This window comes from Symphodus melops (assembly GCF_947650265.1).
Source record: "Symphodus melops genome assembly, chromosome: 5".
NCBI classification, from domain to species: domain Eukaryota; kingdom Metazoa; phylum Chordata; class Actinopteri; order Labriformes; family Labridae; genus Symphodus; species Symphodus melops.
In genome coordinates this window covers 4,366,549-4,390,785 of record NC_136695.1, presented here as the reverse complement: position 1 = coordinate 4,390,785, position 24,237 = coordinate 4,366,549, and the positions used below count along the sequence as shown (strand labels likewise).

Below are 24,237 nucleotides of genomic sequence, written 5' to 3'. Positions count from 1 at the left end.
CTCCAGGAGGACTACCTCTGTCCGGACCAGAAGCCCCGCCCCCCTCCCCCGGAGGTTTCCCCTGGCCCGAGCTGCTGCCTCCTCCGTTGCCCCCCGAGCTCCCCGGCGGGCCCTCGCTGCTGTCCCTTCTGTTCCAGCCGTACCCGAAGCCCGAGTCTTTGTCCAGGCGCCTCCGGTGGCTCTCCGAGTCGTCGTCACTCGTCTCCGAGCTGGAACAGGACGACCCCCTCCCCTGGCTCTTACGCCGGTGATAGCGCTTCTGCGTGGAGCCGGGGGAGGAGGAGGAGGCGGCGGCGACGGCGGAGCCGAGGTTGCCGGCGTTCCCGGCCATGTTCATCTTGAGACGGGAGAGTTTGGGCGGCAGACCCTCGTCCATGTCGAAGTCGTCGTCGGACTCGCCCTCCTCCTCGAAGATCTGGTTGAGCACGGGGGCGCTCTTCCTGGAGGTCAGGCGGTTGGTGATGGACGGAGGCTTGCGGCGCAGGATCACCTGGGTGGGGAGGGGGGACGGGTCCTGCTCGTCCTCCTCCTCCTCGTCCTCCTCCACCCTGACAACACACCACACTTTACTTAGCATGCTGGATGCAAAAAGACCTCAACAAAGCTTCATCATATAATCTTCCTACCAATCTGAGGTCATTACAGTGACAGACTCGAGGCTCAGATTAGAATCAAATCAAGTTTTACTGTTAATGTTAAGATCAGACCTCAACTGCTCCAACCATGGAACATTTCACATCACTGCTAAAAAGTCACCTCTGGCTTTTAATACCACAGGCTTTTATTTCATCTTCCTATGTATTCTATTTTCATTCTTTTTGAATCAGCTTTGATTGATTGATCAGCTATCGATAACAGAAGTGAACATGTACGACGTCGACACCTCGTCCACTTTGAAAGGTGTGCATGCAAAGTGTACCTGAAGAGGCAGGTGCGCTGCTTGGCTGCGGCTGAGGTGGGGGCCGGGGGGCCCCTGACGCTCCCAGAGCTGGTTGTGAGGGCCGAGGCTGCAGCACACGCTCCCTGGAGGAAGAGACACAAGAAGGCTTCAAAGACCGTGTGGCACTTCCTCACAGCGTGCAGGACGGGAGAGGATAAGAACAATAATACATTTTATTTGTAAGTGTTTTTACAAATGCTCAAAGACACTTCACACATCTTAATCTCATCATAAAATATACAGTTCAAAACAGCAAAAGACAGTAGAAAAAAAAGAAAAAAGATTGATTGAAGTGAATAAAGGGAGGACTTGACGTCATGGTGCGTCCTCCTGAGGCTGTGGAGGGGGGGAGCGTACCTGTGCGGGCGGTCCCGGGGAGTCGGTCACCGTCATGTCCTCTCGTCGGCCCAGCTCCATCATGCCTTTGGAGCGGTGTCCGTTGAGCAGGTTCTCTGCGCTGCGGGCCGGGGACTGCGGGCCTCCAGCGTGGGAGATGGAGGACGCCGCCAAGCTGTCTTCTATGTCCTGGTGCATGTCCATTCTGGTCGGCCACGACTGCCTGTGGGGAGGAAACGCAGCACTCAGCAGGACTGTAAACGTGAAGACCGTGAGTATTAAAGTGAGCCGAGTCCTCAGCTCACGTAAGACTCACACAGAACGTCTTCCCTCTTTAAGAGACTTCTACAGCCTGATCCACACAGCCTGGGTGGAGGGAGCAGGGAGGAGACATCCACCTGCTCACCTTGATGAGGTTCTACACTCGACCACCTTTAATACAAACATCTGCGTCTCCATTTACGGCTCAGTCATGTGCATGGCTTGATTGATATCAGATATTTGGTCGGATACGATTTTATCAGTCTGCATCTAAAATCTGAGATAAAAGCGCTCCGATAAGCAGACTCCCATTTAACAGACTTTAAAAAGTATCTTTTATTCTTTTATTGTAGAATACTGTAGAGATGATGTCGAAGGTTAAAATGTTCTCATTGGTTAATAAAAGACGGGTCAGTTTGTCTGTTTGAGTAACATCACTTGATCAGCTAACTCCAACATGAAGTCTGTATGAGTCATGATCACATGGTATCAGATCCATATCAGCTGATACTCCTTTATGTCCTGAATTCAGTCGTTATGTTTACGTGGAGCTCGGATTTCTGGAAGAATAGAATCAGACTGAAAAGATAAACAGCATCAATGGATTCAGCCCGTTCATTATTCTGATGTAAAAACATGATCCATCGTTTCTTCCTGCTGAGCTCGCGCATTAAAAGGCAGCGCAGCAGTAAGCACAATGTGGGTCCAAACTTTGAAATGAAAAACAGACATTTAAAGTCACCGAGGCGAGAGAGGAAGAGGAGGAGGAGGAGGAGGAGTGGAGCTGGCAGCGAGGGGGCGAGCGGAGGCGTCGCATGTGTGGAGGCGTGCAGCGACAACACGGGCAGTGTAAGCAGAGTGAGTCTGAGCAGCGACTGGAGCGTGCATACCTAAAACTAGAGGTGAGTAATAAGAGAGGAATGAAGAGGCAGCGGCTGGATCTCACTCTGCAGGGAAACTGAAGACACACGAGCAATGACAGAAACACCTCTGTCAAACTAACATCACAGAAGAAGAAGAAGATTAACATCTCTCCAGCTACAACTATTCAGGTATTTGGTCCGACCCTCCAATCCTCAACCCAAGTCTGACTGAGCTGCCGCCGCCGCCCAATGAAAAGCTCACAAAGAGGCGAGAAGTTGTGGATGCATGAATGTGTTGATGATTTACACAGACGCACCCTGCTGTCTGTCAAAGCACAACGCTGTGAACGAGTGTTTTTAAAGGTGATACATGGAGACACCCAGCCAACACCATCGGACCGGGTCGTCCCTCAACCAGGAAGACAAAGGACGAGTCCTTCCTGCTCATCATCCTATATGTCATTATTATTATTATTATCATTATTATTATCATTATTATTATTATTATCACAGGTGAGTGTAGAGAAGAGCAGGTAGGTTTCACAGCATCAAAGTCAATCCAAAGCAAATACAGAGAGTTGACATGACAAAAGGATGCATACAGGAGAGTGGTCCACTCCGCCATGTTGTAATGACAGACTGCTACATGTAGTTCACAGGTATCCCAACATCAACACAAAGGCAGAAGAACAAGATAACGGAGAACAGAAAACTTGCAGACGTTTAACGAGGTGCACAAAGAGCACAGCGCTAGCATGCACACGCTCTATAACAGCTGGAGGTGAATTCTTCAGAGAATAGACTGGTATAGTAATGACAGATGTATGTTTGTAGGCCAACCCGAAAAAATGGCGCCGGTGGTTCCAACGAAACTTTTTTTTCTTCATTGGATTTTGGATCATTGCAGAATATAATCTGTGTCAAACACACGTTTCTGATGCGTTGCTGTTTAGTTCAGCGGGATAATCTTTACATACGAACGCTATTTATATGAAGTTTGAAGAGTTAATGCAGCTGAGAGAAGTAAAAAGCTAACGTTATGCTACAAGCTAACTACACCGCGGTCGGTTTATTATGATGTCCCTACCGCTATGCTTCATCGATCTAATCAGCGGTTTTGACAAGCTAGCTAAACGTTAGCTTAACAAGTTGTTTATTAACCTAATATTCACAAGAACACTAAAAAACATGACTAGAGGCTGTAAGGAGGATTAGTGAGAGAGTTCCCAGCATGATGACTTTTAATGTCTCCATGACAACCACTGTAGATTCAGTTAGCTACTCGTTAGCAACCGCTGTTTAAAGTATGCGTAAAAACTTCAGAATTCACAAGTGGGCTCTTAGCTAACGTAGTTTATCTCATCTAACAAAACATCATCATATCTTCAGCTTGTGTTAACCACAGACCTTATTTCAGGCGTCTAAACACAAACCCATTCAAAATCCCCATTGACTTTTATAGTAAGGAACCCATGGCGCTAAAATGCTAACTCACTTCCTGGTTTTAGGACACCAAACTACACCAGTCCTGCAGCGTTCTCACATCAGCTCACTCAGACTAGCTGTGGAGGTGAGGCAGGAGAGAGTCAGGGTGTGTTTGTGTTCACACGTACAGAACCTGCTGGAAATATCAAGTGTTTGTCAGTGTGCGAGTGTGAAAGCCTCCTCGCAGAGTGTGTTGTGTACAAGCCATCTTTGTAACGACCCGTGCTTCCTTTCAAGTGTCGTCTTCCATCCCTCTGATCAAACGCTGAAGCCCTCCTGTTCTGGCTTTCAAGAAACAGAAATAAACCTCAGCTATAAAAAAAACAAAAAAAAAAACGTTTGAGTCGTGCTTTATTTTGGCCAATTTAAATGTTTTTTTTTCTTGGAGTAAGAAACCTCCTCTGGGGAGCAGAGAGAGAGAGAGAGAGAGAGAGAGAGAGAGAGAGAGAGAGAGAGGGAGAGAGGGAGAGAGAGAGAGAGAGAGAGAGAGAGAGAGAGAGAGAGAGAGAGAGAGAGAGAGAGAGGGAGAGAGGGAGAGAGGGAGAGAGAGAGAGAGAGAGAGAGAGGTGTGGAGGGAGCCGTGCCAGCTGAAGCCTTCCTTATTTGTTCCTTTCCTCTGACGCTCCTTTTGAGCCTGTGCACTGTTCAGCTCTGCTTTTAGAAAGAACATGTCGGCAGGAAAGCTAAGACAAAATACTTTCAAGAGCTGAAGGAATAAAGTCAGATTTTTAACATCTTGACTGTTGACTGGAGTAAACCTTTTCACTGATCAGAAAGTATGTCAGAATCACTATCAGCTTTACTGAACAGGTATGCTTTCTGTGTTCATCTGCATTTGAAGCAGGAAGATCATGACATTCCTTTGTTTTAAGGAAAACAATCCACTCACTCTCTCTTACTTTTACTGTGACATGTGTTTGCATTTCATGCAGCTGCAGCTACTGCTAACAGGAGGAGGTAGGAGAAGCTGCCTTTCCACAGACACTAAACAGCATCTAAAACCAGAAAAAGAAGAATATGGGACCTTTAATGCATTCAAGTTGAAAGGCCTGACGCTAACACGCACACCGCTCAGAGGAATGAAAACATGATGAATGTGTTATTTGCTCTCCTCTTTCATCCCTGAGTCCAGCAGGTGGAGGTCCAGTCAACCCAGAGATGAGATGTAACACAGTCTAAAGTAACTATGGTGGAGCTGTGGAGCTAAACAGGCAGCAGTGAGAGCCAGCGGAGCGAGATGGGTCAACGAGCCTGGATCATGACTCAGACAGTCATTAGGATGGTGAGCAGGGATTTTTCTCACTCACGCTCTGCTTTAAGAAAATATTTCTGCACAGGCCGCAGCACATCACTGTTATTGTTTCAAGCTGTCACTGCATCTTGTTAGTGCTGTGACTGTGTTTTTTCGCAGGGGGACTTTTACCTGAATTGTGCCTTAATGTTGCTGGGGCTGGAGGAGCGAGTCTGCACCTCCTTCTCCTGCTTCTCCCTGAGGATCCTCTCAGCCAGCAGATAGTACGTGGCTGTGATGTGGTTGTATTTGTTTGTCTCCAGGGCTCTGAAAAAAAACAAAAAGACAAAAACACACACATTAGGAACATGTAGAAAGGGAAATCTGATTGTACAGACAAGACAAGCAAAGCTTAGGGAAACATTTTCTATTTTTACAAACAGCAGGCAGTCTGGAGTTGGACGTCAGTTGTCCAAGACTCACAAAAAACGAGGTAAAACACAGCAGCAACACGATAAATGTCCATGAATATATGACTAGAAGCTAAGCAAAGCATGCTACACAGCGTCAGTGTGAGCCGTCTGTGTCAGCAGCGAATGACGCTTTCATGGTCACTAAACTTGTAAATGAGCTCAGACAGGACAGAAATATGTCTCTGCTGTCTTCTGTAAAGACTTCTGAACGTCGAGCGTGTTTGATAAGGAAGGCTTCAGACAGCTGATCAGTAATTCAGGTTAGTATCTACACTGTTTCAGTCATTTACAGATGTTAATTAAAAAGAGATTCTTCTCATAGTCAAGTGAAACCAGAATATTAAACATTATTAAACAGGGAGGTATATCTGAATAAAAAACTCTCACATTTTTGTATTATATTTGCATGTATTAATAGCTCTGGCATTATAAACTAAATATTTTGGTTTACTTTTAGGATATCTAAGAGAGTTTTAAGTTGTGGGATCATTAAATCTATGCATCTGCTGTTATTCTCAACATAAAAAAACAGCTGTTACAGGGAATTCTTTGGAGGACGTCATGATCCAAAACTAGCGTTTATCGTGATGTGTATCGTGACATGTATCGTATCATATGTATCGAGATATGCATTGTATCGTGATATGCATCGTGATATGCATTGTATCGTGATATGCATCGTGATATGCATTGTATCGTGATATGCATCGTGTTATGCATTGTATCGTGATATGTATCGTGATATGCATCGTATCGTGATAGGCATTGTATCGTGATATGCATCGTGATATGCATTGTATCGCGATATGCATTGTATCGTGATATGCATCGTGATATGCATTGTATCGCGATATGCATTGTATCGTAATATGTATCGTGGCCTCTGTATCGTGATACTTATTGTATCATGATATGTATCGTATTGTGGCCTCTGTATCGTGATAAGTATCGTAATATGTACCGTATCGTGATACGTATCATAATATGTACCGTATCGTGATACGTATCGTGGCCTCTGTATCGTGATACTTATCGTATCATGATATGTATCGTATCGTGATACGTATCGTATTGTGAGGTTGTGGGAAAAACCCAGTCTAGTGGGAAATTATCTACTTTTTAATTTGGAATCATAACTTGATCAGACATGGATGGAATGGAAACCCTAAAGCAGTTTAAACACAACAACAAAGAAGGACATGTTCCAGCAGAGGGACCAACCCACACAACAGGCGGCAGGTGGTTGTAACAAGCGATACATGACAGTCTGGGAAGTTATTATCTAAGCACAGTATTTAGGTTAGGGGAAGGGAGCTGACTCCATCACACAGGGTGAATGTTGAGGAACCACAGCGGACTGCCGTCACATTTCTTTGAAATGGAAATGTCTGGGCAGACTTTAGTTCAAGTGTTTAAACATCACTATTTTATGTGATCACACTCACACATTACGTGATCTTGTAAAATCAAACTAATCCTGCTGCGTTCAAGACATTTCAAGCAAACAGTGGATGGAAAAACTCGGCCTCGTTTTCCCTGTTTCCACCAAGCGGTCCGGTTCAGTTTGGTTCCCATTGTTTGGCATTTCCACCGTCAAAAGTTGGGAGTGATACCGAAATAAGGGATCTGTACCGTCCTGCCTTTTTGGTACCCTTCCATTGAGGTACCAATCCCACCCTTAAGTGTCCCTCATTTACTGTGTCCCTGTTCTTTTTGAATGTTTAACAACTCTCTCCATCGGCCTTAAACACGCTGCTTACCAAACAAAAGGTACGGCTGGCTGTGGAAACTAAAGCAAGGTCTGGATTTACTGTACTGGACCAAACCAGACTGCTTGGTGGAAAAGGAGCTACTGACTGTCAGCGTTTAAAGACGCTCTGCGACCAGTCAGTCAAATGACAGACCTCAATAACGTGGAAGCAGATAATAAGGAAATCCCCGGTGTGAATGTATCACTGTGATGAAGTAATTGTGATATCCATGTGTTGGCAGAAATACACGCTTACACACACTGGATCAGAGCATGCATAAAGGAGGCACACGTGGATGAACATCTGTCACCGTACAAGCAAACACAACAGTCCCTATCTAAGACCACACAGACATTTGATGGCGGAGGTGGTGTGGTGCTGTAACTCTGTGAGGAAGAGACGTGTGAAAAGGAACATGTCAGAATCAGAATCCGTTTACTGCCAAGTCCATTTACATGTACGCTGCAAAATGAAGGATGTGTGTGTGTGTGTGTGTGTGTGTGTGTGTAAAGTAAGGTGAGGTGAGATGTGAAACAAGGTTGAGAGGAACAAGTGTGAACTAGAAAGCGTGACTGAATTAAAAAGTGCTTATTTCCTTTATTGGCTGGTTCTCAGCGAGTCGCAGCACGGTAGCTCTCTCCAGTAGCTGCAGGGGAGATACGAGTCAACGTTTGCATGCACGCTCTTCAGGAGTTGTGTAACTGTCTCCTCACACGACAGAGCAGCAAAAGAGAAACAGGTTGATTCACATTTTGTGGAGGCCCAGGCTGGATCAGTGTGACTGCAGACTGAGGGTAAGCATTTCCTTCTTCAGCTGGATCAACAGGTTTTCTCTGTTCAGTGAGCGTGTGTTGAGTGCACTGGTGAAGGTGATAATATGTACACAGCATACCTACATACATGAAGCTTGTCTCTAATCTCTATATTCCAGTTTGAACAGGAACGGGAAAGAGAGCTAAAGCGACACTCACTCTACGATGGACTCTCGGTCGGCGATGTCTCCGAGCACCATGCGCTGGATGATGCTGTTGTGTTCCTCCTCAGACAGATTCTTGTGGGACACCAGGGGAGTGTTGTACTTGGTGGCTGGGGATGGGTCGACACCTTGAAGCCAGCCGTGGGTCTCGATCTCCTCGAGGGAGGCCCGGCGCTTTGGATCCCTCTGAAGCATTCGATCTATCAGACTGAGGAGAGGACGAAACAAAGGGTCACTGATGACATTTCTATCAATGCTGTGTGGACATACTCTTAAAACAGTGCAGAGAAGAAGAGACTGTCAAACAGAAAACACAATGAGGCAGCTTCATGTTTTGTATTTATCTTTTTTTCTTATTCTGTTTTGTTACTGTTGTTATTGTTTTTGTGTGTATAACATATATCAGGGGTGTCCAAAGTGTGGCCCGGGGGCCATTTGCAGCCCTTGAGGGAATTTTTTGCGGCCCCCAACTTTAGTCTACGAATCAAAAAGATTTTGGCCTGAGGCCTCATTCAGACTTTACACATTTTTTATTAACATTAAAAATAAAGCTATGCACATTTTTTTCAACAGTTGTTTAACCGTTTAATAACCCGAGATAAATAAAGAAAGTTGGTACAAATAAATCACCATGTTACAAACAAAAGAACAGATAAAGAATGTGAAAAAGGATTTGATATTCTATTATTAAAGGGTTTCTTTTGTGAAACTTTTGATTATAATCTATAAATACTTACTATTTAAAAAAATGAAAACAAAATAGTTTCTCACTGTAATTAGTTATTGAATATTTACATTATTTTTGTAGAGATCACAATACAGACAGTTCCTTACAGTATTATTTAAAAAAACAAACCAGTGGCCCGCGAGCAAAGCCAACATGACAATTCTGACCCGCAAGAAAAAAGTCTGGACACCACTGCCATATATAAATTTATGTATATATAAATTGGTATGTGTTGTATGTTCATTCTCATTGGACGAGTACCGAGGCTGGGGTGGAGTGAGGGAGGAAGGGGAGGAGCTTAAGAATGGAAGAAACAGATGATTTAAGGATTTGCTGTGATTCACACGTTTGCCTCCATTGTTAAAATAAATACAGATATTCCTGATGCACACTAAGATCAAGCAGCATGGAGGAAGCAGTCTACAGGTCTGTGCCGGTCACAGGATATTAACGTCACCACACACTGCTGCTTGCTTGCAGTGCATCGTCTTGCAGATTTCCTGCTGGTTGGCAGGAAGAAGTCAGGGTAAAGTACGATAGTGAGACTCACACGACGCAGCTCGAGTCAGGTGTGTTCTCCCACCAGGCTGCAGGCCTCGGTTTGAAAGCTGCTGCTTTACTTTTCATGCACTTCAGACTTGAGCTTTAAATCACCAGACTTCACAGAGGGAAAGTGAGAAGCATGGTTTTTGAACAAACAGGTGCTTTTACCTGGATCTGAAACATACTGTCATGGTACAGTGAGCTCTGGGAAACACTACGGTGAATCCATGGATTTAAGGTAAATGAAATGCCAGCTCTGGCTCACACTGAGCACAGATGAGACGAGTGACAGGGTGCTGCATATTTGGAGAGGAGGAGAGAGGAAGGAGAGACTCTGATTGGTCTGATTGCTTCTCAGGTGCTCGAAGGTCTGCACCTGCCTCACCAGCTGAGCCCTTTCAGCCTGGAGGAGCAGAGCTGTCAGGACAGCTGATGAGTGACCGAGCGAGCGGTGCGACTCCGGCTCTATCAGTGCTGAAATGTTCCTTCAGCTTATTTCTACGCTGCAGTCTGATCACAATGCTTGTTTTGGATTCTTTTCCTTCAGATGTGTAAAATAGATTCAATCATGTTCCTGCAATTTTAATGAATAAAACCAGCCATGCAAAATACTCCTGTTCAAAGTGTGCTTTTATTCTGAAGGAACCATCCTACAACTTGAGTCTGTCCAATCAGCTGTTTGCACAAACCCTCCTGAACCTCATGATTGTAGTTTTTTTAGGCAGATTCTGAAGGTTGCCTGTTGCTTTGTCTAATTTACTACAATTAAAATCACCTCATTAAGGTTTCCTTCACATGCCAAGAGGACAGATCATAGGATAGAATAGAATGCCTCTCCTGTCATTATATAATTGTACAACTAAATTATCTGGCTTCACCTTAAAGTGCACACAGCTAAAAAGAAAAACAACAGAAGAAGAAAATAAAACAGGAAGTCTAACTATGGTCAAATAGGAGTTATTTACAGGTAGCAGCATAGTAAATGAAGAATCAATAATACAGAAATATAACATAGAAATATTGCACAGTATGAAATAAACTATGATGACAGAAGATCGCCAAACGCTCTGAAAGCTGTGTTCATCACTGACTGTTTACCTACGATGTGATCCATCAGCACACATTAAAGACACAAAGCTTCGAGAGCCTCCAAATATGGACAGACTGACTCTATGACGCCGGTCACTTTGATGTTAATGAGACTTCTACATCTAGAAATCACTCGGGGACTTTATCAGCTCTGTAAGTTAATCATCACATCTTTTCCTTCATCACAGCCTTGAACATATTTCAAATATGACGGTACCGTTTGAACCGACTGGACCTCGACCTTGTGTTTATTCATCACTGAAACAACTTCCAACAGCAGCTTTACATTCAGGACGGAGTCAGAACACATTTTGAAAATACAGTGGACAACATTAGTCAGGTGGCAGCCAACGATGAAAAAAAAGAGAAGGTTTAATCCCTCTGTATCGTTTGATGTGGTGTGTGTTTTTACCACCAAGTTACATAGAAAAGTATTAACAGCAGCATCAATACATTGACGTATCTGTTGGCAGGATCTGTATTAATCCTGATACAGTCTGATCGTCATCCTGCAGCCCTTAGTGGCTGTGCCTCATCCTGCCTCATGTGTAGAAATCCTTTAAGAATGAAAAAAAACTATGACGAAGGATGAGATAGTTGATGCCTCTATCGTCCACAGTCCTGATCTCTACGATCACTTTGGCATCTTAGTCTTAAACTGAACGGTGCTGAACACACTTGCAGCTCAAACAGTCATTTGCAAGAGGCTCACTAAATGTGTTTTAAATGTCCCCGGGGTGGATCCCTGCTCGTGTCTGTTGTTAGAGAGCACTCTAAGTCATCAGCCTGTGTCATACATCTGCTTTGACAGGGCACAAATAATGGCTGGTCATCCTGCAGCTTAGAGTCCACTGCTGAAAGAGGAGATCACAATTTCACAAGATTAGGCAGGATGTGAAATATAGTAGAAAGCTGACTTTAATACAGGAGAGAAAAAAACACATGAGGGATCCAGGAATGAGCCATCTTTGTCATCTCCATAAAAGGCAGGCAGATGTGGATTATTTGACGTGTTGCATGTACAGGCTACCAGACAGAGACATGTATGACATGCGAGTGATCCACAACACTAACTAAAACAAACATGTCGACACATCCAATGTAAGGCTAAGAAACCTGTGAGCACGTCCAGTTTTCAGTCCCCATGTGTGTTTGTGCGTAAGTGTGAGCAGCCTGTGGATGAATGTCACAGACTAACAGGCTAGGCAGAACAGTGCTCTGCTGACTGACAGTCATGCTGGGGATTAGTCAGAGCTGGTCTGGCTCCCTGAGGACCACAAACCACAAAGTGCATATACAGTAGGAGGAGAGGCGGAGGAAGCAGGGAAGGTTTGACACTCTGCGTGGTGTTAGGATGCAGAAAACTGCTCAGCTCTGTTGATTCAATAACCAAACAGATGCACAGTTTTTGAAACGGCGTCATGTGAAAAGGTACGGGTTCGAAGTATCATCAGCCTTTTGACCATCGGTTTCTCGGAGGCTGCCACACTTTGGTTTGGTTATCGTGCTTCCTTCTTCAGGCAGCTTCGCCTCCCATGCCGCTTTGGTTTGGATCCAGGTGGCAATACACAGAGTCCGTGCTCGGCACTGTATTCATTTGTCACCATTCATTTGATGTCTCCTAACACAGCAGAAACACCCGGCTGTATAATCTTAAGAAACCATCAACAAATCTGGACTTTGCTCAGGATTGTCCAAAGCAGGATCAGGCCCAAAATCAGTCAAATGACTTTGTAGAGTAAACTGCACACAGATTAACTCACAAGGCTGCCCTCTTGATCTTACAGTGCATGTGATACTGTAAAAACAACAACACCAACAACAATCATGTAAATGTCTCCAGTCTGCTCCCTCTGTAAATCCTTCCCTGTGGAACACTTCAGAGAGACACTGAACGCTGCACAGAGCTCGTCTAACAGTGTCGCCAAATCCACAACACCAACAACTCCAGTCTGTAGATACCAAGGAGCACCTGTCACAGTATGAAACGATGGCTCGTTTTCTTTCAGTGGATCCCACCCATCGTCCCGTGCACTCCCATGATCCTTTGCGATCTGCCTCAGTGCAGCATTAGCGTAGTTGTGAGGGAGAACAGAGAGACACGAGTAAAGATGATGGACAAACGAAAAGCAACGAGCAGACACTGGCAGACTGCAGTGACTTCTACGTCTGAGAATACGAGTTAAATGAGAAAAGTCCAGCCAGTCCAAAAGAGGTTAAAGAAGCATTCAGTAGCTTCCTACCTGCAGTGCCCACTTTTACCTCATTTGACCATCTCAGAGGTCATTCTTTAACACGGGGCATTTTCCCTCCTAGTTTTTAAACATCACTAGTTATCATGATATTATTGTATCCTGAGATGTGACATCATTACTGTCTACACATTTTAAAAATAATGTGCATCGTATGTGATGGAAACCACCAACTGACAAGTCAGTGCCAAATGATGTAAGGCAGAGGAAGAAGAAGCTCAGTAATGTGTTTGATGCAGATACAGCACAGTTGACTGTTATGGAAGTGTTATGTTATGTGTATCTGTTGGTTACAGTCATAACAGGAAGTGAAAGAACACAGTGTTTTTGACTGGTTTAAAGACCTGTTCACGTAGCGTCATTCACAGGGCAATAAAAAGACCAACTGTTTGAGTGTCTGGTCCCATGTCTCCGTGGAGTGAATGGTGCTGAAGACAGGGACACTTGGTGAACCCTGTCTGATCTCTTGAACTTAAAACCACTTTAACCTGGCACATCCGACAAACATTTTCATCAACATTTTCCAGATGAAGATCCTGCCAGATGTGCTCCTCCTCTGTTCACTGTGCTCGTTTACATCCTGGCAGAAGGGCCAGAGAAGAAGGGCCGTAAGCCGGGGACACTGAACCCTCTCTAGAGCCTTCAGTCTATCAATGCATGATTGATTAGCTGCCTTACCGTGGTGTATAAATATGAGAAAGGTGAATGTGAATCAAAGTGGTTGAGTTTTACTCAACAGCCAACTGATATGACAGTAACTATTGTCATAGCTTTCACACATGGTAACCTGTTCATATGACATGCAGCCTCTCTACACTGTTATCTAGCACCAAGCATTTTCTTTGAGTTGGGTGAAGCTGTAAGACCAATCCATGTTGAAAGTGCAGCCAGTGCAGGAGCTGGTGGTAAAATGGTGATATGTCTGGAGGAGGATGGTGAAAATATCAGCTGGGGACACGGCCTGTTACAAATAGCTCTTCTGCTCTGAAGTCAAAGACCATCAGATTGCTCGCAGCTGCTTCAGCTTAACACTTCAATCTAGTCAGATCAGACCCTTCGACTCAGTGGAGATAAGCGTTTATTTCCTGCGTCTAAAAATACTCTGATGAGAAGTCAGAGTGGAGACAAAGCATTGGCCTTGACTACATGTTGAGCACGTAGGTCTGATACTATTGGTTTTACCTATGGAACATGATCATCGTTCGTTGACTTGATTCATAAAAAGATGGAGGTGTTAAGTCCCGGCCGGGAGCCCTCTTTAGTATCAGGCTGCCAAGATGAATGGAAGAGTGTGAAGCTAACCTTTAGCTCTATCTGACACTGACTGCTATGAACAAATGTTTAGGGCAAAAAATACTTTAAATGGGTCACAAGACTGGTCGTAGTGAAATGGATCGAGTTGGTTGATGGAATCAATGGAAACGGTATAAACATGCTGTAGCCTATCAGCCTTATAAGTACTGTCCCTAAACGCCTTAGCATAGTTTCAGTGTTTAAGTAGTGCTATGTAGACCTTCATTAAGAAACCTGCAATTAATACATTACCTTTTAAAATGTATCAAAGTAAGAAAGCAAACAGAAAGAGATCTCAACTACTAGTTCAGGATTCAAACAGTGGCTCTGTTTAAGCTGCATCATAAGAGACACAGCGCTTCCATCATCTAAACTTAGGGGAGGCGTGACAAAGCTAATGGTGGACCACAAGGATCTACACAGGAGTGTAATACATCTATTAGTGTGTTGTATTGATGTGATGAAGCCTGATCTCATTTCATTTATTCACTAAATCAGTTGTATCTGCAGCATTTAGAGGGTCCAGGACTGTAGATCAAAGCTGAGCTGGATTAAAAAATGTCAGAGGCTCATATTTAGTCCAAGAGCGTTCACTCCAGCTCAGCTTCATAAACAGCAAAGCGGTGCAGCATCACGGCTGTGCACACAGTGGTCAGTGGTAGAACTGATCGACAATGACTTTGAGTCCAAAACGAGTGCATGAAATATGTCATCTGTTGTCGAGAGGCGGTCAGAAGACTGGCATCAGAAGGTCAGTCGTGGGCACTAAAGAGTCTCTGTAATCGAACTGAAAAAGAAAAACTTCCTGGGCAACAGACTGGCTCAAGTAAAAAAAACAAACAAAAAAAAAACGATTTATTAATATTGTCCTGAACGATTAAAGTCCACTGTGTGTGTCCTGAGAGAACTCATTTGCACAGAAAATGATCCGACTGCCAGTTTGTGTGCTTCCCTGTGACTTCTTCAACGTGTTGTTGTGTTGGACTGACGTCGGACTTTACAGCTCTGCTCAAAAAGCTTGAAGGCTTTTGGTCTGTGCCAGCTACAGGAGCAGCCTGGTCTGCAGGGCCTGGAATAAATCAGTGATGCTGCTGCCGCCTTTCTTTATCTGCACCGTGCAGATCATGGAGAAAAAGGGAGTGGAGCTAAAACCGATGGACAACACTAGGTTTTATTTTTCATAATGTTCTCCTCACTATGCCTGTTCAAACAGAAGTTATCCGTCCAATTCTTGAAGCAGTATATCCATGTCTCTATCCATCACAGCCGTTAAACAAACTCATTTGAAATCAGTTATCTGTTGCAGTTTGATGCCGTCAGAAAAAACGGCTGCGCTCCAAAGACTGATGTGGAAACGTATCGTCATGAGCTCCTTGCAAACACACCATGCAGATGTTACTGAACGGATACAGCTGCAGATCTGTGATGACGGTCTGAAAAGACAGCTGACCTGTGGTGCACTTCACAGAGCCATCGCTCCAACATTAACATCATGTGTTTTTAAGATCTCTTTCTAAGAGTTTCAATTGTAGGATCCTTAATCCAAATCAATGCATATGATGATAAGTATCATAACGTCAGTAATCTGAACTCAAAGTCTGCCCATGTTGTAGAAGACAAGAATAAACTACAGTATCATATTGAGCACTTCATGTCACTCACTCTTTGCAGGTGCCGGAGACGTGGGCCGGTACGGTGTATTTACAGTCCATGATCATGGTGAGGGTCTCGCTGTCATTAGCCTCCTGGAAGGGGGGCTGGCCGCATACCAACATGAACAAGATCACCCCGAGACTCCAGATATCTGAGAAGAGGAGGAGGAGGAGGAGGAGGAGGAGGAAAGCACTTTAAATACATGTTTGAACTGACTGGGAAATAATCTCAAACGATCAATACATACTCAAACAATATGCAAATATCACAATTCTTTCTATACAGTCAGAATGAAGAAACACATCCTGCTAGCAGCAGTGATGTGCTTTTCTTCAATCCTGATGGACTGAGTCACTTTCACACATCTTAAGAGAGTTCATCATCTTTTAGGATAAGAAAGAAAACAGAGTTCTGCAGAGTGAGGAAGATCAGATCAGCCTCCTCTTCCCCTCTCATGAGCTTTATGAACAGCACGCAGGATCTACAAAACAGAACACAGCTGTACACTCATTGTTACGTCTTTACATGTTATTATGTGTTTAAAGCTCCAAGCCCACCGACAGCTGATCCTGCATGGAGACGTCATCGCTAACTGATGAGCGGAAACAACATCTCCTCTCCAAATACCATGTTCAGTGTTTGGTCCCTGTCATGTTTTCCATTCGTCTTAAGAATGGAGGACGGAGACGACAGAGATGCAGTGAATGGAAACCAGAGTTCAATTAAGAGAAGTGGGATGTGCTCAGAGTTGGTTCGCCAACAGGCAAGAGGCCAACACAACAAGAGGAATGTACAACAGTAAATGTCAGCTCTCTCTTGTCCTCTTGTTAATTCTGTCTCTCTTCTCCCCTGGTATTTAAACCTCAGAACAGCTGGAACACAAGAAGGAGGGGCCGAGTGTGTGCGTGCTAAGTGTGTCCCTTCCTTACAAATCCAAAACATGCTGCACAATGTTATCATGGAACACTATGTTGGTGCGATGAATGTGGAATCAGTTCATCCGTGTGAACGTACAGTAAGCTCATTCAAGTGTGCGTCTCTGCTGGTCGCACCCTGAGAAGGCAGCCTGGCAGCATGCAGAAGCACTGGGCCGTACAGGCTTTATGCAACCAATAACACACACACACACACACACACATCTCACTTCAGCAGTGTGAACAGGGACGACACGAGTGACAGCAGGAGGCTGTGAAACGGCCTTCAGCATGCAGCGTGACCATTAATGAGCGTAACTGTTCCAGCTGGATGTCGACTGAAACATTTGAACTTCTCATCGTTTCATCAAATATGACAAATGTTTCACACTGTTGGAGACTTACAGTCAGTGTGTTTGTTTAAACCAGGCAGGGGTCAGAGTGACGTGAAGGCAGAGACATTTCACCCAATCATAAAGATGATACATTTATGTTTATTGAGAGAGAGAGAGAGAGAGAGAGAGAGAGAGCTGAGGTGGCAACACTGTCTGAGCTGGCAACGTTTCAGCACAGAAATGGTGCCAATTTAATCCGTTAAAGACGGCGTGCTGAGTTTGCTGCAATGTTTGGTGATAATAAAAAAAAAAAAAACATTGGAGTGCTTCAGACTTCTGCTTTTTTTTTTGTTGCCATGGTTTCAAAAATCACTTGATTTGCCTGGTATTGTATTGGAGTTTAAAATCCTGGTATGGTTTTCCACACTTGTGTTCGCATGTTAAAGTACAAACAAGGCACATATCTGTTTGTGTTTAAGTGAGCGTGGATCTTATTTTGGCACAGAAGCATCCGACTTTAAATTCTAAAAACGTTCAAAGTGAAACTAAAACCACAGCTAACATTTAGTGTGGGACACACACACACACACACACACACACACACACACACACACACACACACACACACACACACACACACACACACACACACACACACACACACACACACACACACACACACACACACACACACACACACACACACACACACACACACACACACACACACACACACACACACACACACACACACACACACACACACACACACACACACACACACACACACACACACACACACACACACACACACACACACACACACCAATCCTCAAACATTGACACGGTGGAGAAGTGCTTTGAATATTTCCATCTCCAATCCTCTGATTAGTGGAGAAGCAGAGCCAGCTGACTCCGACTGAGAGGAGAAAGACATCACAGCAGCTCCGCTCAAATATTGGCAGCTCGGGAGTAATTACCATGATGAGGATTTTTAAGTAACTTTCTAATTAAGCTCTAAAGCTCAGATGCCCTCAATACTTAGTGGGTCGACAGAATGGAGCCATGATGATGCAAGAGAGAAAAAAATCCATCTCTGAAAAAGAAATAAAAAAATTGTTTTCAGTTGGAAAAGCGAGATAAAGACTTTCACATGATTTGAGCCACAGGCGTAGCCTCAAGTTGGCCATCAGATGCATTCCCGAATTAAGCGCCTCCTATATTTAGGCCTAACGTTGCTAGGACTGAGCCTTGGGCTAAGCACTGCTGTGTTTAATCAGAGGAGAAGGAGAGGATGAGCTGAAGTGCAGCTCAGCGTTTCAGACAGCGCTGGTTAGAGGGAAAAGGCTCAGTAAAGTGGATTAAACGTTCCTGAACAAACACATCACAGTGAGCGTGAAACAGGTTTCCCAGAAGGCTGGTTCAATAAAAGCTGGGATGTTGTCTTTCTGAACGGAGAAGAATTATGATTGATAAAGCATTAAGAGCCCGGATCCAATTCAAAATAACAACACATGTGACATCTGGGAAATGTCCTTTTGGTTGTAAATGTTTGGCCTGTTTTGAATATGACAATAATGTTACTCACCTCACAGACATCACATCATACCATTCAAACAAAGAACAAGAGAATCTAATGGACAGCAAGGAGAGCAGGAAAAGGGTTCTGATTGGATAAGCATGGGATGCTAACCTGACAGGTATGCTGGGACCACTCTGAGTCCACCTTCATGAAATCATCATTATCTCATACACCATTCAGATAAACTACACCACCATGTTTTTACCATGTTGGGTCAGGCAGAAGAACATTTTAAGTTCCTATAAAACCACAGGTGACCTCCCAAACAGTCCATCAAAGTGAATGCAGACACACCTGTGCAGCTTCAACATGACTGAGCAGGACTAGCGCTACAGCACTGATCCAGCGTCTCTCAGAGCCACCAGGGTCAAGGGTCCTGCTTCATCCCTCCCAACACACACGACATCGACTGTCATGGTTTACAGCCGTCCCGTTAGCTTACATTCACCCAGCACCACTGAAAGAACAAGGCAGTATAGCTGCTGGACACTGCACGCATAAATAGTAGCGGAGGCCAGCTTTAGCTCATCTTATGAGAGCATAGTTTGAACAAGCCGAGCACATGCTTCGCAGCAGTTTAGAGGATCATTTTGTTTCCTGTCAGACATCCAGATGGCATCTGTTCTGAAGAGGAGGAAAACGTGAAAGGCATTAGTAACACTGGGCCGCAGCTAAAGCTTAGCTAATGGAGTGTTAGGAGGAAAACACAAGCCGATGATGGTCTAAAATAAAAAAAGCTTCAAAACATACACATGTGGCTGACCACATTTAAAACCCTTCATGTCTGAACAGGTGGAATGACCATCAGTAAAATAAATCGAGAGCTAATATCCGTTGAGATGCTTAGCGTACCCATCACGTTTTGAACGTTTGGAACAAATCTCTTCCAACACGGGTTTAGAGAGGTTACTCAGCATGACATCAGCGTACCACTCTCTGCTCGCCGACGTGCTGACAAACACAGGTCAGGCTCGTCCCGCTGCAGCAAGGAAAGCTAGCAGCTCATACATGATGGACTTGATGTTCAGCCGCACTGCTTCTCATGGCCTGGTTATCTCTTGAATACTGTGAGAGCAGCTGGAGGATAGACTCCTGACGCACATGGTCACCAAGCTGAGGACTTTTAGATGGCTTCATACAAATGAAGAGGAAGTGATTATTATTACTTTTTTATGCTTTTTTATTGTGTGTAGACATTCCTTCAACCAGAAAAAAAAAACACTCCCTCAACAAAGAGTTGAACAACTTTGGACAAAAAAAAAGAAAGATCGGACAAAGAGGAAACGCAGCGTCCTCAACTGTTCAGTCGACCAATCAGATGTGCAAATCAACACAGGATTAAAACAGAGTCATGAGCATCAGCCAAACTCAACTGAAAACAAACAGAGGAACTTTTAATGACCTCGGAGCTAACCCTCCAAGTGAGAAATAATATCTGGGACTCTTAAGGATGAACTGACATTTCAATAGATGTAGTGTCCCACCAATGTCGGACTTTTGATACAGACACTAGAGATCGGACAGATCCGATCTGATACTGACGCATCGGATATTGGACCGTCTGCACCGACCCGTGTCACCGATCAAGAGTGATGGTTAAACTTTCTCAACTCGCACTTTGAAGACCTTGCAGATGTAGGTGAAGCCAACACAACACAATGCTAGGTTTCATCAGTGTTTGATCCCTGTTGTTACAGTACCAACAACAACAACAACAACAGCCTTACTTACAGTACTAACAACAACAACAGTCTTACTTACAGTACCAACAACAACAACAACAACAACTTTACTTACAGTACTAACAACAACAACAACAACTTTACTTACAGTACTAACAACAACAACAACTTTACTAACAGTACTAACAACAACAACAACTTTACTTACAGTACTAACAACAACAACAACAACAACAACAACAACAGTCTTACTTACAGTACTAACAACAACAACAACAGTCTTACTTACAGTACTAACAACAACAACAACAACAACAACCCTTAATTTCAGCTTTCAAACGATACAAAGCTTAATGCAAATGGGTGAAGTGTCCTTTTCTAACTGGAGAGAAGCCCATCCTCTGCTCAGCTGTGATGGTGTCTTTGGGGTCAAACTGTATTTTCCTCTGCTAAACACAATACTACACTAAGAAACCGACAGCTACAGGTCTGTCATCTGGCTGCCAGAGCTGGTTCCAGATACAAATATTAATATTAGTTAAAGGGACTCAGGCCTCGAGTCCACCGAGCGCTTACAGGGAATAGGAGGAGCTACTGGATGAAGCCCGGTTCCACTCATATTTCAGGCTTACTAATATTAAATAAATATGAAAATGAAAAAGCCAAAACCAACTTCTCTTCCACTGTTTTTGTTTGCCAACATTACAACTACTGGCCTTTCAAACTCGTGATCGGTTCGTTGAAAAAAGCGCTGGTGACGTCAGCTGAGCCTTTTTGAAAAGTTGAACGATTTTTAACTTGAGCTGCGAAAAAACCCCAAAAACAAACGGCAGAGCGCCTGTTGAAAAGACGCTGGGCGCTTGCTGCTGCAAACGCCTTCTACCCGTTAAAAACAACTGGAAAAAAAACCCTGTATGGCTGACACAGGGCCTTAAGAGGGTGCAGAGTGTATTTGTTGCACACATCTGAAGTCAGACAAACAGATCCATCTGTTGAATGAGTCCATTACCAAGCCTCACTTGTCAATGTTCATATTAAATGTACAGATTTAATCAACCCGAGCATACACACACTGATGACTGCAGTGAAATGGTCAACCAGAGGAGCTGCTGAAGCCGTCCCACCCTCGCACTCATCACTTGAGCATTAATGGTCGTGTCATTAGCAGGCACACCGAGCACTGTGGCTGACAGCTACATGTACTGAAGTTCTCTTTCTGTCACACACAGACCTCATGCAGCTGCAGCCTCCACACTTTGCTTTGTTCTGTAAAAATAGGACATGAGATGGAAATCATGGACTTGACAGAGTGGGGGGGGATTTGAACCCAGGCCTCCTGCTTGTCAACCTGTTGGCCAACAGCGCCGCTGCTGTTTGACGTCTTAGATCAAAGAGGTAATAAAACGCAGCAAAATGTAACTTTTCCACCTTCAAACAGTCGTTTGAGAGGTCGATCTAACAGTACAATAACTTTCAACTGGGACATTAGTATTTCTCCCGTTTCCACAGAGCTCGCCTGTGTCTGTGGCTTTACAGCACTGAGTCACACGTCCACTGTATCTGAACCATGGGATCACTATCCTGGAGCGGGAATATGCCAATTGTGTTTATTTTAAATAGAAACTTTGCCTACACTTGCTTTATTGAAGAAAAAAAATACAATACTACTCTAAAAATACTTCAAAAGGATTATGGAAGAGACAGACAGACAGAACACGAGTGGGAGAGTGAGAGAAAAAATACACTTTCTTTAACTGGACGGATTGATATCCACTTCCAGCTGATAAGACTTTGTCAGCAGAGAGTCAGCATCCAGAAACTCAATATTGTTTTCATGAAGCTGCTGTTCATCTGCACGCAGTGTGCAGCTCTCCCACTGCCACCACACAACAGAGAGCGTTCACACTGTGCTGCAAATGTAAAGAAACCGGAGTGGACCTTTTAAATTCAACTATTCTGATTCAACGACACAACTTGTATTCTCTGCCCCACTTCAGAAATGTCAGTCAATTATGCAGAGAACTGAAGAGTATTGCAATAACTACGATGACCATAGACTGTATATATTAATGGACAAGGCCTGAGTGGTGTCGCCCATCTGTTCCTGCAGGCTGCTCTGGAGGCTCATCGGCAGCAGCCGCCATGTTGGAAATTTTGTTTAACAGCAGGCTGAGAGCTGGAGCTGAGTCTGGATTAAGCTTCTTAAGGGAACCTTCACATCCCGCCCACCTGTCAATCATGTCAGCTACACACCTAACTATGTATAACGTGTCGTAAATAAAATCTTTACTGATACATTATCAAAATAAATAAATAAATCGCCCACCCCATGGTGCAGCGTGTGGCCATGAGGACCGATCAGAAATATCATTTTTCACTTCAGGATGTAAACATGTTCCTTTCTGCTTTTTAAGTTGGCATTTCTAATGTGCTGGATGTGACTTCCGCTGGCATCAAAGAAGCACACGACTTTCACATTGGCTTCATTTTCCAGAAGGGGAGGTTGCTGCTTGATGATGATATTGTGAGATCCTTGCAGAAATCCAGCTCTACAGCGCACAGCGGGAGGCACATGAAGAAGAGTTGTTCCTTTGGCTGACTGTTGGACAGAAGCCGACCTGTACTCAGTGTGGAGAGCACCTGGCCTTCCTCTGCTGGTTTGTCTGAAGCTTCATTCAAACAGTAGTCCTGTTAGTGGACTTGAAGCCATTTAAAGGTGTTTAAAAACATCTGAATCATAGATTAGTTTAAAGTTAGACGAGTGTTGAAACAGCAGTAACTAAATCAAGCTGTCTTTGTGTTTAGACAAATAAAGTCAATGTATTTTTATGCTTAAAAAGAGACTTTTAAATGAATGAAGAAGAAGACTGTGGTGAATAAATGCCTGTGTAGTCACGTCTATCTCTGAATGAGTGTTTCTAGAAGCCTCCCTCTGCACTAGTAACTAACAGTAAACTAGGGCAACTCTGATTCCAGGCAGAGGGATCGTCCATCATTTGTTCTCCCTGCAGCTAATTAAGCAAACCTGTCATTACTCATGTTCGTCCTTCTTCCAGCAGTTCACCGTGAGCCTCACACTGGACGGAGGGACGCCTTTAATAAGAATCAGTGAGCTGGTATGTGATGCACACTGACCGGCAGATTCACAACAATAAGAGCATGTGACAAGTCTTATTCAAACAGCACGTCGATTCAAAAGAATAGTAATGTTCTTGATCATAAAGTCTTGGTTTAGCAGTTAAAAGTGTATACATTAATATTGGTGCTATGATAAGGGATGGACACAGTGAATTGATATTAATATTGATGTTAACATCCCCAATGATCTGAGACTCATCACCAACATTGAAGATATTTTTCTAACATTTGGTTGAACGACAAATAAAAACAGAACTGGTGCATCTGCAAGCAAGAAACAAATAACTTCTTGCCAAAAAGCTGAAGTTTTTATCTTGTTTTTATTATTTCAAAGTTATTTTGGGGCTTTTCTTTTCCAGATAGGACAAAAGGATAATCAGGGAGAGAGAATGGGCGACGACAGCCTGTGTATGTGGAGCACCCAGCACCCCTGAAGTTTCTCTTTATGACCTCACATTCAAACATTATGAAGATGTGTACTCGGATTTATCCTGCCAAATCCAACTCTGCTTTCAACACTGGACTCATTGGTTCAGAGTTTGAAGGAGTCTGGCTGTCCTGCAACAGCAGCTGGAGATGACTCAGCTTTTCACAATGCTGATGTGTTTATTTTCTGGCAAATCAACCAGATTCATGTAATTAGACAGATGTATGTTTGTGCAGCAGTGGCTTGATTTAATGAAGCATGTCAACTCAAGATCGATTTATTTGAT

General features: G+C 43.9%; 1 protein-coding gene across 1 annotated transcript in view; it reads right to left on the bottom strand.

Annotated features, from left to right (window-relative positions):
- snrka (SNF related kinase a) overlaps positions 1-24,237 on the bottom strand; it is a 39,153-nt gene that overhangs the window by 3,527 nt on the left and 11,389 nt on the right. Inside the window, 6 exon segments of the mRNA XM_079344213.1 lie at positions 2-548; positions 920-1,023; positions 1,298-1,499; positions 5,309-5,443; positions 8,312-8,524; positions 15,883-16,024. Coding sequence (XP_079200339.1) covers positions 2-548; positions 920-1,023; positions 1,298-1,499; positions 5,309-5,443; positions 8,312-8,524; positions 15,883-16,024 — 1,343 coding nt within the window.